At 38.0% G+C, this 12,976-nt stretch overlaps 1 protein-coding gene across 14 annotated transcripts in view; it reads right to left on the bottom strand.

Annotated features, from left to right (window-relative positions):
- Positions 1–12,976, bottom strand: part of Nek10 (NIMA related kinase 10) — a 271,741-nt gene that overhangs the window by 242,520 nt on the left and 16,245 nt on the right. For all 14 annotated transcript variants that reach the window (XR_002387088.2, XR_002387089.2, XR_002387090.2 and 11 more), the window contains exons 2-5: positions 12,728–12,838; positions 12,391–12,451; positions 6,212–6,342; positions 4,419–4,517 (exon numbers count right to left, since the gene is read on the bottom strand). Coding sequence is in view for 11 of the 14 variants with exons in the window: in XM_013077058.3 (XP_012932512.1) it covers positions 4,419–4,517; positions 6,212–6,342; positions 12,391–12,451; positions 12,728–12,801 (365 nt within the window). In the remaining 3 variants the exon portion in view is untranslated. The remainder of the gene's footprint in view (positions 1–4,418; positions 4,518–6,211; positions 6,343–12,390; positions 12,452–12,727; positions 12,839–12,976) is intronic.

Genomic DNA, 12,976 nt, shown 5'->3' with positions numbered 1-12,976 from the left:
CCAAGAAGGAACAAGATCTTGAAGAGCTTTGTGAACCAGTAGAGGAACAAGCCATTGGAAGATTGTAAGTACATAAAGGCACAAGCTTCAGATTTTGAGGGCCTTAAAAAAAACCACTTTATCTGTATCCACTTCATGGTGCTGACTTGACCTATTCCCTACAGAATTCTCAACCATGTGACTGTGGCCAGGCATCTCCTCTCCTAGCCAAGGAAGAAACTTGACTGGTTCCTCTACTTTGTGATGAGATGAAATCACAGAACAAGCCTCTCTCCAGAAACTGCATGTATTTCAAGAACTTGAATTTATTCATTTGACTAAAGAGATTCTCAAACTCTGGAAAAGAAAGGCTAGGGGACCAGGTAAAGCCTAAAAGGAAAAGAGGCACTGCATCATGATCTAGCCCAGGAGGTGACATGGACAGCAAAGGGCTGATTGTTAACCAAATGCTGTATTGTTCCTCTTGGTTAAAAGCATCTATAATGTTCCCAGAACAATTTTTTAACAATCCCTAATAAGATTGTCATGGTTTGGCCAGATAGGTTCTTTTAGCTCAAGAAGTTCTCTCTTCTACATCACGTAAACATATTCCACATCTTTACAGCCTACAGACTCATTTCCAAAATGTTTAAAGTAAAGAGCAGGTAGTTCAGGAAAGTGAATACAAAATAATAAGGATGCCAACTTGTTCTTTTTGGAAAAGTGAGTGAATTTTTGGACAGGTAGCGTTGTAGCAAATGGATGCACGCATCTCTTCTAATTAAAATGAGACTAGTTGGGGGAATCTCTCTTCTATAAAAGTTATGGCAGGAGGGAGAGAGCCTGGTTTTCCTAGCGCAATAGTACCAGGAAAGGCCAGATAAGTGAATGCACCAAATTCCATGTTAAGGAGTAGAGGGAAAGATTAAAATAATACCTTAAAAAATAAAACTGAAATTGAGACATAATTACCTTACATTTAACAAAATTTAAGTTATACCGCATTAGTAACTAGATCAAAGCTAGAATGAATTCTGCTAGTATTCTGGCATGCTTTTTCTGAAAAAATATATAACATGATCTAATATTATTTAATTCACTTTTGTTGCAAAAAGGTTTGCTTCTGTCAATATATTAGAAAGATTTGGGTTTTTTACCCCATGCCGAAAGGCCCCTCCTGATTTTGTTATTCAAAACATACTCTTACAGTGCCATCTTGTCATCTTCCCCATTAATACCTTCTTCGTCAAATGTCAAGTGGCCTAATTCCTCCAGAGCCTCATTTGTCAGATTCCACCAGTTCAGCACCATCACTTTCAATAACTTCATGAAACCCTCTAATCTTTGGCCAGATGTGATAGTTGATTTCACAAGGTAAATTATATTCTTGCTGTGTTACAGAATCTTTAAGTCAGCAAAGAATAGACAGACCAACAAAGAGGGAGCAAGGAAAAGCAGATACACAGAAGAGACATTTGAGTAGAGTTCAGTTGTATAAGTGCTCAGTTATTAGAGAATATATCAATGTTGTGACAAGTTTTACCTCCCTATATAATCTCCTAACAACCTGGTCTTGGATACTGAGCATTTTTATTTTCCTGTTCAGCCAGATGAGATGAAGAGAGGTGAATTTATTTTCTAACGTCAGACTCTACTATAGACAAATGATGTTATCACAAAAGGAAAGGCTGGGAGATTAAAATATGTTTCATATCCTGCCACGCATCAAGATTAGTCAGTGTTGTGTAACCTTAGGTTTAGGGACAGCATTTTCCCTTGCCCTTTCAGATTTACCATGAGGTATTTGCAGTGTTACCTTATCTGACTCTGGATTAACAAGTCTGTCTAGTCTCAGATGTCACCTGGCAGTGTCTCTGAGAATGGAGGAGTAATCACAGGCCAGGCTTCAGAAAGAACCTAGAAGGAGGTGCCCAAAAGTGTGGATCAGGGGAAGACTGCAGCTGGGGAGACTGAGATAGAAGAGAAGCAACAACCTGACCATCAGTGAGCAAAAACTGAGACAGGAACTGGAATGGCTCATGCTTTATGTCTGAGTCTGTGTTCCAAATAAGACATATCTTTAGGGTAAATAAGCATCATAATATCCTAAACATTCCCAGTCTTGTCTACAACAAGAATTGGACTAAGAACCAAAGATCCACCTCCCTCCAAAAAATCTCATTCAGCCTTTAACTGTTTTAATATAAATTGTATGCATTTCCCACCTTTTCCCTTTTAGTGGGATAGTGAATAACTTATTTGCTGGTCAGAGCAGGCTATGAGTATTCAGGAAGAAAGGGACCACATGTCCTATTCATCTTTGTATTTTCACCCTCTCATCCTTCTCCACTATTTGTTTCCTCCCTTCCTTGAACACAGTAGCTCCTAACCACCTTAAGAAACTGAATCTCAGCATCCTGTCCAACACTAAATCTAATGTTCACAAAGAAAGAGGATAGGAAGCCATATCAGAAGAAGCCCTGAGTTTTAACTCTCCTATAAGTTCAAAGTCATAAGGGAAAAAAAAAAAAGACAGTGAGGCCATCATAGCAAGGTTATATGAGGCGAGGGACAATAGAAGTCCTTTATCCTTAGTTTTTACCCAGCCCTGCTTTTAGAATAGAAGTGAACATAGCAATCTGTCAGCAGCTAAAAGATGACATAGAAGGATGCTCCTGATGCTCAGCATGCCTAAATTCCTTCTTGTATTATGAAAGCAAGGAGGTCTACAATTATCTCTTCCCAGTTTGAAGATTTCCAGGGACTGCTCATATTACAAAAAAGCAATTCTATCTGATCTAAGATGTCCCATTAATCACTTAGGATAAGAGATCCCTTAACTTCAGAATTGTTAAGATCTTCTTTAACCAGTTAACGCCAACCCTTGGCCAGTTATTTTCTCTAACAATTTCTGCATCTAGGGCCTTCCCCAAAGTGCCAACTGCCCAATGACAACTGTCCTACTGGATATCCTTTAAAGAGTTCATGTTAGTTGTTTCTAAAAAAATTAAAGAATTTTACTTCCTGATATCATTTCACATATAATTATTCTGCTGCTAATCATTATTCAAGGGCACCTTCAAGTTCTTTGCAATGTTCCTTAATATTTCAACGATCTTTATGTGTATCATCGAGAACTGAGCAATAACCCAATTACACTTGAGAAAAGATTTTAGGTTTCTTTTATCATCTGAGCCAGCCTAATATACTTAGCTTAAGCCAAATATAAAGGCATGACAGATGCTGTTCCAGTCCTGTATTGTTTAAAACTAAACCAGGGTATTTGGCAGTATCTGTGCAGTATTAAATGACCCCATTCAAAAAAACAAGTCATCACGTCACCACTTAGGCAGGTATTTAGCACTTGACACTCAATGAAGGGTCCATCAGGATAGTCTTCTGTTTAAAATCAACTATTGCAGCTGGGGATGTAACTCAGTGCCACCATACATGGCAAGAGCAAGGTCCTGAGTTTGATCCCCGGTACTGGGGGTAAAAAAATGAGCTATTGCACTGGGCAAAGTCAGGGTATTATTTTGGTTCAGGCATTAAATGATTAACATTCTTATTTTATTTTTCATAATAGTAGTTTTCCCCCCTTTCACTACGACAGAATTCAGATATCTCAATCAAGTCCCAAAGGGATGACTAGGATCTTAGTATCTTTATTGGAAACTTTTTAGTTGGTACTGCTGGGAGAGAGCCTGGACATTCTGGAAAGAGCAAAAGGCAGGGTCCTACCATGGGAGCCTCCTTCATGCACAGCAGGAGTATACCCAGGTCCCAAGTGAAGCCTCTCAGAATGGATAAAAACTTAAAATGCCAACTGTACTCTAGTACCTGAAGCCCCCAATGTATGCAATATATGTATTCTGAATACATGTTAACTAAGCCTTCCTCTGCAGTCCCCAACACTGCATCTATGTTAAGGCAGTTCACAGAGCAAAAGGAAGAACATTTGGGGTGATCCTGAGAAGAGATATCTTGACGAGGCCGTGACTGGATGCTCCACACTCATCTTTTCTTTCCTTCAGGCCAAGGCTGGGGGAGTCCATGTAAGCAGTCATCGTGTCAACCATGACAGTATACCGAGAAGAACATCGTCCATGGTATTACCCAATGTCTCTTTCATAAGAACCCACACAATGAACTCCTTTTTGAGTATCCAAACTCAAAATGAAGAGATTAAGAAAAACAATGTAACTTGAGTGTTTTCCTACTTTACCTTACCTGTCATCAAATTTATGTAAATTCACTACCCAACCAGAGTGATTTTAGAGAGATCAAATGCAACGCCTACTCATTCTCCTCCTTCTAAACAGCCTTTCCTCTATTTTGTCCGCAATCTAGTAAATTGCTTTAAATCATATTCCACATATAAGACATATGAAATATGTCATTCTTGGGTAAAAGTCTGCTTTCGGGGGGAACATTCTTACCTGCATATAAGTCTATTTTTTACCAAGGCTGTAAAGATCTCCTGAAACAATTTATGCTGGGGATGTTTGCTGAAATTTCTCTCATTCTTGTAGTTTATACTGTGATGAAACAAACAGAAAAGCATATTGCAATAAAAATAATTAAGGCTGTCTCAATGCTACCAAAGCAAAGACCATCTATTTTCAGACAAATATTGTTGGCGTCTTGAGGTTCAACATATTGCTAAAAGCAAGTATCAACTGTTGAAATAGGAACTAGAATTCAATTGTAAACAATAAAGATTAGTCAATCATATGTGTCTCATTGTACCTTGTTAATTAAGTAATTACCTTTAAACATTTACCAGCTAAAATTGGTTGGAGGAAAGAAAAGGAAAGGATACACAGAGAGAAAGAATATCTGGGGCCATTACCTAGACAGCTGTGCCACAAACAGAGAAGAATTCTCTCCCTTCTCTTTCCAACCTCCCTCAACCCCATTAGTTGCTCTGCATGTTAAATCAATGATTGTCTCCTGCATTTCTTACTAGATAATAGGGGTTCATTGACAGTTTACACGCCTCAAGCCTTGATGGCTTGATTTAGCCAGTCTGCACTCTTTCAGCTGTGCTGATTGCTGATTGTTGATTGTTTATGCTTTGTGTATGTTTAATAAAATTTGGAGATATTCCAATTGCAATTTCTTTTTGCTTATGTTGCATACTACTAAAGAGATTTAAAAATACTCCCAAGACATTCCACATCAAAGCCAGGAGGGCATAAAAGATAATGCACAAAAGGATCACATTTTATGGAATCTATAATATTTTGGTGCATGTTAAAATAGAACAGTTTTAAGATGTAGACCGAATAAACTGAAATTGCATGAATTTACCATTTCAAATTTACCAATTTCAAATGAAATTTACCATTTCAACCTTCTGTTGTCACTAGTAACCATTCTGCCTTTGCTGTCTTTCAGATGCCATTATCCTGCATGTCCCCTTCCTGACCAGGTAAGGGCTGTAAAAGTTTCTTAGTACATGGATACTGGTGAACTGAATATGTAAGAATGAGTATTTAGGATTTCTGATTAAAGATATATTTCTAAAAATATGAACCTAGGTAATGTCATGTAAATTTTTGGACCATTTCCATTTATAAGATAACAGAGAAACCAACTAGGTCAAATAAGTAAATGATCATTCTGGAATATTCATGTTGATGTTTCATCCCGTTCATTATTTACATGGTACTGGGTGCCAGATGACCCAGGAACATTGTAAAACTGAGAGAACCAGCTCAGCCAAGGGGAGTGGCCCATGAGAATGTGTAGCTTCTAGAAGGTCTACCTGGCAACCGAGATAAACATGGACTGACACTTTTAGTGTTAAAGGTGAGCTGCTATCCTCGCAACTGGAAACTGCTGTTGTTTTGACTACCACATTCTTTACCCACCACATCTGTTCACCGCGACAGATTCTTTTGTCTTCTTATTACCAGCAAACTGTAGACAGAGCAAAAGCTAAGACAAAGCTTGGCATCGACTGATTCAGGTCAACAATCTGTAACCATTTCCTCATTGAACAAATGCCAAATATATGCCAGCACAGTGTCCCAGCTCAGTTTCACCTGTGACTATTAAGCTTGTGATTAATGCATTGCTTCTGGGACTGGTTTAAGCACTAACCAAATTATTAAACTAAGAATCTCCAAGGTAAATTTTGAGACAGTTTTTAAATTGTAGCACTTGTTACAAACTTAAATGGGCCAACTGCTGGGACAGGCTGCTGAAGGGCAGGGAGATTTCTTACCTAAAATTTTCAAGTTCAACAGCTTCTGTGGACTCGTGCCACTGACCTCGAGCTCTGTGCCCACCTGCCTTGATGGCCATCTCGGACTTCGTCATGCTATTTTGGGCACTCTCGAAGTTAATGGCTGGAAGCTACAGAAATAGAAGCCAAAGTACTTGAGGATCACAATTCAGCACAGTATAAAGTAACAACATGGGGGGAGGCAGAGGGGAGGATGAATAGAACGAATTCCCCCACACACTGGTAACACAATGATAAACGCAACGCTCTTAAAGATTTAAGCATCTTTGAGTTAAGCAGTTACTTACTTTCTCTTCCTTACACTAATTTTTCTTCATAACTTTTAATACCACATGTCATATCGTATTTTGTTTTGTACATATAGTTATTTATGTATTGCAAATTATTAACATATTTCCAATCCCCCTTGATTAAAATGTCACCTCAATGCAAGCAGGAATTTGCTTATTTTTGTTCAGTGCTGTTTCCCCAGGTCTGAGGTGAGGCTTGGGCATCATGTTTTTGAAGATTCTCCTGTGTTTCAAAGGTGCAACTAAGTTTCTAGATCCAGGCAGGACCCTGAGTACAGTGTCAAAGGCCTTAACTGCATTCACCTGTTCCACAGCATTTCCCAAGTTTACCACTGCTCAGCTCACTACATGTCAGGGTATAATGGTAAATAAAACTCTATCATATTTATCAGCCTGAACATCCTAATTATTTAATACTATTTATGAAAGTCATTAAAATATAATGCTCACCATAAGGAAAATAAGTTTTTAAAATTATTTACAACTTGACTATGCCTCCATTTATTAAATGAATCGGTTAATTACTCATATGAGAAACTGTCAAGTTATCAGTATTCAAATAGTTCCATGAAGCAATATTTATTTATAATTGAGAAAGCCTTGAGATTTGTTTCTGGTACCACATAAACTTAAGTATGATGTGGATAAATACCTTGTGTTTTCCAAAGTACAAATGAAAGATGTTCTATAATTATTATAGATGAAGTAAGTCAAGTATAATATAACAAAAGATCTAATTTTTAGTAAATCATTCCATTCCCTATAATTACAAAATAAAGCTATAATATGTTGTACTTAGTGTCTTGTTCCACCTAGGTATATGATAGAAATCAAAATGAAAACATTTTCTTATCAAATATTCCTGAGGTCCCATAAATGAATTACAATAAGGAAATTATTTAATAACTAACAAAAAAATTAAAATCTTTCTCCATCATATGGAAGGCACAGTTGAATTTTCAAAATATTAATAATAAACACTCAATACTGTAAAAAATATCTATCACTGTTCAATCAGCCAATATATAAGTCCCACAGAACAACAGGACATAGGTGCTTGTGGCAGCAATGTTAAGTGATTAAGAGAACAAATTCTCAGATTCTGTGGGTTTAAATCCATCATGATCTTGGAAAATTTGCTTCATTTCTCTGTGAATTCATTTGTACATCATTAAAATGGAAATAGTAATATATTGCATTATTATTAAAGTTAAGTAAATTATTATTTATAAAGCATAATTCTGTTTTATAAATATTTTTTAATCCTTGTAATTATTCCCATTGTACAGATTAATTTGCTAAAGAAACAAAATTTGTCATTACACATTAGGTGATTTCCAAGTTTAAACTAATAACCTAAATGATATTAGATATGAAGTCACAACAATAAGCAAATTTTCCTGTGTTAGACATGTTCCCAGAACCCTGTTTGCGAGAGAGAAGGCAGCCAGAACTGAGAAAATAAACACAAACTGCTAAAGAAGAGGGCAGACAGTTGCCACAGCCAGAATCTGTTGCTTTTGAGGCAGAGCAGGTAGCTGGTATTGAGAACCAACTCATGGCAACTCAGAAAATAAGATAGAGTTGGCATCTATAGTCACAAAGACCAGAAACTTAACAATGGAGCCTTGATGCAACCAGTCATCTTCAGGCAAAAGTAGTGTGAGTTCAAAGCCCAAGGTATTCTCTCTTGGCTCACCAGTGCCTCAGACCCACTGGCTGGCTGACCTCTGCAGCATCAGCATGTGCAGCCTGCAGCTCCCATCACCTTGCAGCACTCAGCTCAGCCCCAGCAGCTGCCCAAGCCTTCCTGTAGCGCTCACCTTTCTCACAGTACTTAAAACGGCACAACTCGATTATACAATGTCTGGTTTACACATTAGCTTTCTCCCTTTGAATTCAGCCATGCTGAAGACAAAACATCTATTTTTCTGTTCTTGGCAGCTCTCACAGAGACTGGTATAGAGCAGATACTCAAATGTGAAGCTGCTAAAGGATTGCTCACGTTATCCTCAGTTAACAAACTGATCTGGTAAACTGCCTCCAGATGAGTGCTCAACACATTGGTGGCAGACACAAGGGACATCAGACATTTGAGATGCAAGACATACAGTAAATAGAACAACCTGGTCTCTCTGCCTTCAAGGTGTCTGCAGTCTCACAGAGGAGGGGAGTTGCAGACAGTAGAGAGGCTTAAGAAATAAGCTGCAGAACTAGTGATCAGGAGTTTGTTGTGGCAGAAAGTAGAGAGAAGGTAGGCCATACACTGAGGTGTCAGCAGCGTCCCAGGCAAATTGTCATCCAGGGTGAAAGGCAGAGAAGAAATATGTAAGCTCTGTAAACTGAAGGGCACCTTGCAGCTTGGACAATACGAATGGAAAGGGAAGAATTGAGATTGAAGCAAAAGCTGCATCATGCAGGGCCTTCCTAAAAGCTTGATTATATCACTTCTGCTCAGAAATGTCAACATTCCCTATCTAATGAGATCCAGAACAAAATCCTTAGGTGGGCCTTCAAACACTACATAGTGTCTTCTGCCTTTATTTATCACCACTTCCAATTGAAATGTCCAGTCACCTTTGTGCTTAAATGCTTGTCATTTTCCTTCCTCCAGATATTTGATTATTTTCTTCACTTCACCTAGAATGCCTTTCCTATCAATTTCATGGATGGAAAACCTGTCCATTTTTCAAGAACCCATCTCCGTCTCTGTCATTCAAGCCAAAAGTGGCTTCCTCTTCCTCCTCACAATTTACACATCCATTACACCGTTTACCCAGAACCATGTTTTGCCCTGTACCATTATTACCTGGGCCTATCCATCATTCCTCAGAGCATAAAAACCTCCACAATCATAGATTCTTTCCCACCACATCAACCAAAACCTCTTTAATTTCAAGGCAGTTAATTTTCTTTCTCCCATCTTTTTTTATTATTATTATTATAAACACATTTCTTGTTTCCTGTGTCTCTCAAGTACAGGGGGAAAAAATCTGACTTAGAGCTCTAGGCAGAGTATCTCAAGATTTGTGAAAACCTCAGATGAAATCTCCAACCAGATTTGTAATTTCACTTTGCTTTGACAACAGTAGGACAGTTCTTTTTCTTGAATTATTTGGTTTAATTGGTTGTCACTACGCTAACCCTGTTACATTGAATGGATCCTCTCTGCCTCAGTGTATCTCTATTCCCAGGTCTGCCAGACTCTGAGAATGTCCCACATCAGATTCTAATGTGCTGAGGCAAGATATGAGAGACACAAGCACACAGTTGGGCCAAAGAGTAAAAGTAGAGCAACACCCAGCAACAATGAGAGAAGAGGGTTTTGGCTCATTAGAGACTCAAAGGAAGGACATTCAGTTCTCTGCAACTTGGCCTAAACCAACATAGGAGATTTCCTCTAAAACCAGTAATTGGCCACCTTCCCATTTGCAAAAACACAAGCCACATCTTGTTAGAGCACAGAGTCAGGTAAGTAGTCCTTAATCACAAATTCCTTTTCAATTCCAGAACCAAATGTGTGACTGACCCCCTTGTGTATTTTGTTGGACATTTCTGCCTGACCCCAACTCTACTTTGCCCCCGGCCCTTGTTTTCTTTTTATCTTTGGCTTCACTTTTAATGTATACCTGTCCTAGTTTATATATCCTTACTCTTTAGAGTCCTGCTGGAACAAGCAAGGTATAAATAAATTCTTGAGTTACTCTCTCCAGAATCATCCTCCCCCTATAAATGTCTCCACGATATTTTATGAAAGGAGAATAGGGTAGGGTATTTAGAATAACTTTATTTCAGAATTACAAATATATTAAAGCTTTATGAACAAAAATAAGAATAAATTTTGGGGACTTTCAACTAATTGAGGACAGTTATTTGCATTTTTGTCTTCGATCTACCTTCTGAATAATTTAGGCATTACAAATATGATTCTCGTACATGTGAAATAGTTAACAAAGATATGCCATGGGAGCTTGTCAGACAACAGACTGCAAATTCTAAAGTTGGTTAGAAGAGAGAAAAATCATTAAATTAACTTTAAATGAGCACAGAAGTGGTGTTGAAAGGGGACAAAATAAATCTAGTCAGGATAAACTTCAAAATTGAAAACGTTGAGCTAAAAAAACAACAGGACCAGGGATTTAGCTCAGTGGTTCTGCCACCTGCCTCACAAGCGTAAGAACCCGAGTTCAATTCCCAGTACCAAAAAAAAGAAAACTAAATGCCATCTCTTTTGCCCAGGCCAGAGATTTGTGCATACACCATGGTGATTCAATTCTCAAGCCATGATGCAATTTAAGAAAAACTGACCAAAGACTTGCTGAAGAGAGGATACTGTGAACCAGAGGCTAAAAGTCAAAGTTGCTTGCACTAGGAAATATATGATCTCCTGAGGAAGTAAGGCATGTACAAAGGACTTTGAAAAGCAAGGGAGAAAAATAACATTACAATGGTGTAAGAAGATACGTTGGGAAGAGTGAGAGATCATTGTAGAATGGAGAGTACGTAGCAATGGTATCATTAGGTTTGGGTCTTGGTAACAGGTAGAATTTATAGGAAAGCAATCTTGGAAAAGAGAATAGAAATCAAAAAGCAGAAGTCTTTGGCATTATGTACATTGTACAGTGGGAAAAAAAATAGGAACTACAATCAAAACTGTAGGCTGAGTCATTTCATTTACCTCTCCAAGAAAGAATGGACTTGATAAGGAAAATCATTCATGAAGGTTTGTGAGAAGGGAGCTAGGGAGATAGATTGTTTCAGCAACTGTTTAGCAATTGTTTGTCTTTAGTATAAAGACAGACAAAGGGAAAAGTGACTGCTAAAACAGGTAGACAAGAAGGCAAGATAACCTGAGGCTAGAGGATTAATAATATTAAAAAATGGCTCCTACTCATCCCTCATAAAAGTTGTAACAAGTAAGCAGAGCAATGCAGGTAAAGCATCAGGTACACAGTATTTCCTTAAATGTGAATTATCAGTATTTAGCCTTCATATGCCATCAAATCAGTAGAAAGTCATTCTCCAGAATAAATAAATGAGTAAAAATAGTATAGTACTTTGGTAAATTTGGTTACTATAACAACAACAAAAAAATCAGGACTGGATTATACCACAAGAGCTCTTTAAACAAATTTACATAAACAAGTATAACATAGTAGACTTTGAAAGCAGACATCCAGAATTCCAGTTCCATCCCTCCACTTACTACTTGATAGTGCTAAATAAATGTTCACTACTTGTCATTATTAATAGCATTGCTCTGTGTTCCCAAATTTCCATGAATGGCCTCTGATCTCATGACTTTCCAAAACTGTACAAGAGCAATGCCAAAAAGAAAATTTTAAACATAAATGAAAGCAACAGAACCATACTTTCCCTGGCTAATAAAAAATATTTAAATGCTATTTAAAAATAGTTAAAACTCAATCCTGCCCCCTCTGTTTGGTGAGGTACAATTTGCAGCAAGCCTCAAGAGTGGTACTGCAGCAGGGGAAGGATTAGGAGGGTGGGCGGAAAAGGACGGAAATGTGGTCAACAGTGCCTCAGGAAAACCAATTTCCCTCAAGCTTTGAAGAGGCAAATGTGAGCATCAAAGAACACAGTTTTCTGTCTATAGACAGTAGAGTGAAAGCTTTGGTAATTGGGACACTTGGTGACAAGCATGGGATAAAGTGGGGCACTTGCACAAGAAGAGAAGGCTATGGAGGCCAAGTCTTGGCCGGGCCCTACCCAAGTGTGAGAGAAATAGCCAGAAGAAGCAAGAGAGCAAAGCTAGATTTGCCATGTTTGTAAAGATGTTAAGTGGATCCTTTCAGAAACATGGGATTTCTCTTTTATTAACATATACACATTCCTTGAAAACACTACCTGCTGTTTGCTTGATTGAACGTTCAAAAGACACCGGAGTCTTTTAAGATCTGAATAGTCCCTAGGAAAGAGAAAAAGAAAATGTCAACCCACAGGTGAACAAGGGCATTTTACCCACAGGTGCCATTGCTACTTTGAGGCCCACTTTCAGAGTCAAATGTATACACACTAACCCTTTTCCCTAGAACTGTAGAAATTATCAAACATTTCAGTAAACACGGCAACTCAGGGTAGCAGTTGTCAGGAGTCTACATGCTCAGTTTCTCAAAAAGCCATTAAATCTGTTCAACAGCCACTGCCTCCGTTAATAATTAGAAAAGACTCAGGGAAGGGTTACCTGGTGGTGATTCCTTGCTGCTTTTTATCAGTGAGTTTTTCTGTGGTCTTCAGCTTTTTGTCTTGATCAGGCATTGTAAAACATCAATGCCCCAGAATTAACATTGCATTCCTTTCAAAGTAAAACAGAGGGGAAAACTTCAGCTGGGCTATGTAAGCCAAAATATTCTTAATACAGACAAAATCCACTTATAACACCTATTTAAACACAGAAAAAAATAATATTCATTTCTATAAAACAATAAAAGTG

The sequence above is a fragment of the Heterocephalus glaber genome, unplaced genomic scaffold (genome assembly GCF_053883595.1).
Source record: "Heterocephalus glaber isolate CG9 unplaced genomic scaffold, H.glaber_assembly_v1.0 deba00001472, whole genome shotgun sequence".
Taxonomy (NCBI): Eukaryota; Metazoa; Chordata; class Mammalia; order Rodentia; family Bathyergidae; genus Heterocephalus; species Heterocephalus glaber.
The sequence above is the reverse complement of the archived record's forward strand: the minus strand, read 5'-3'. Positions and strand labels throughout refer to the sequence as shown.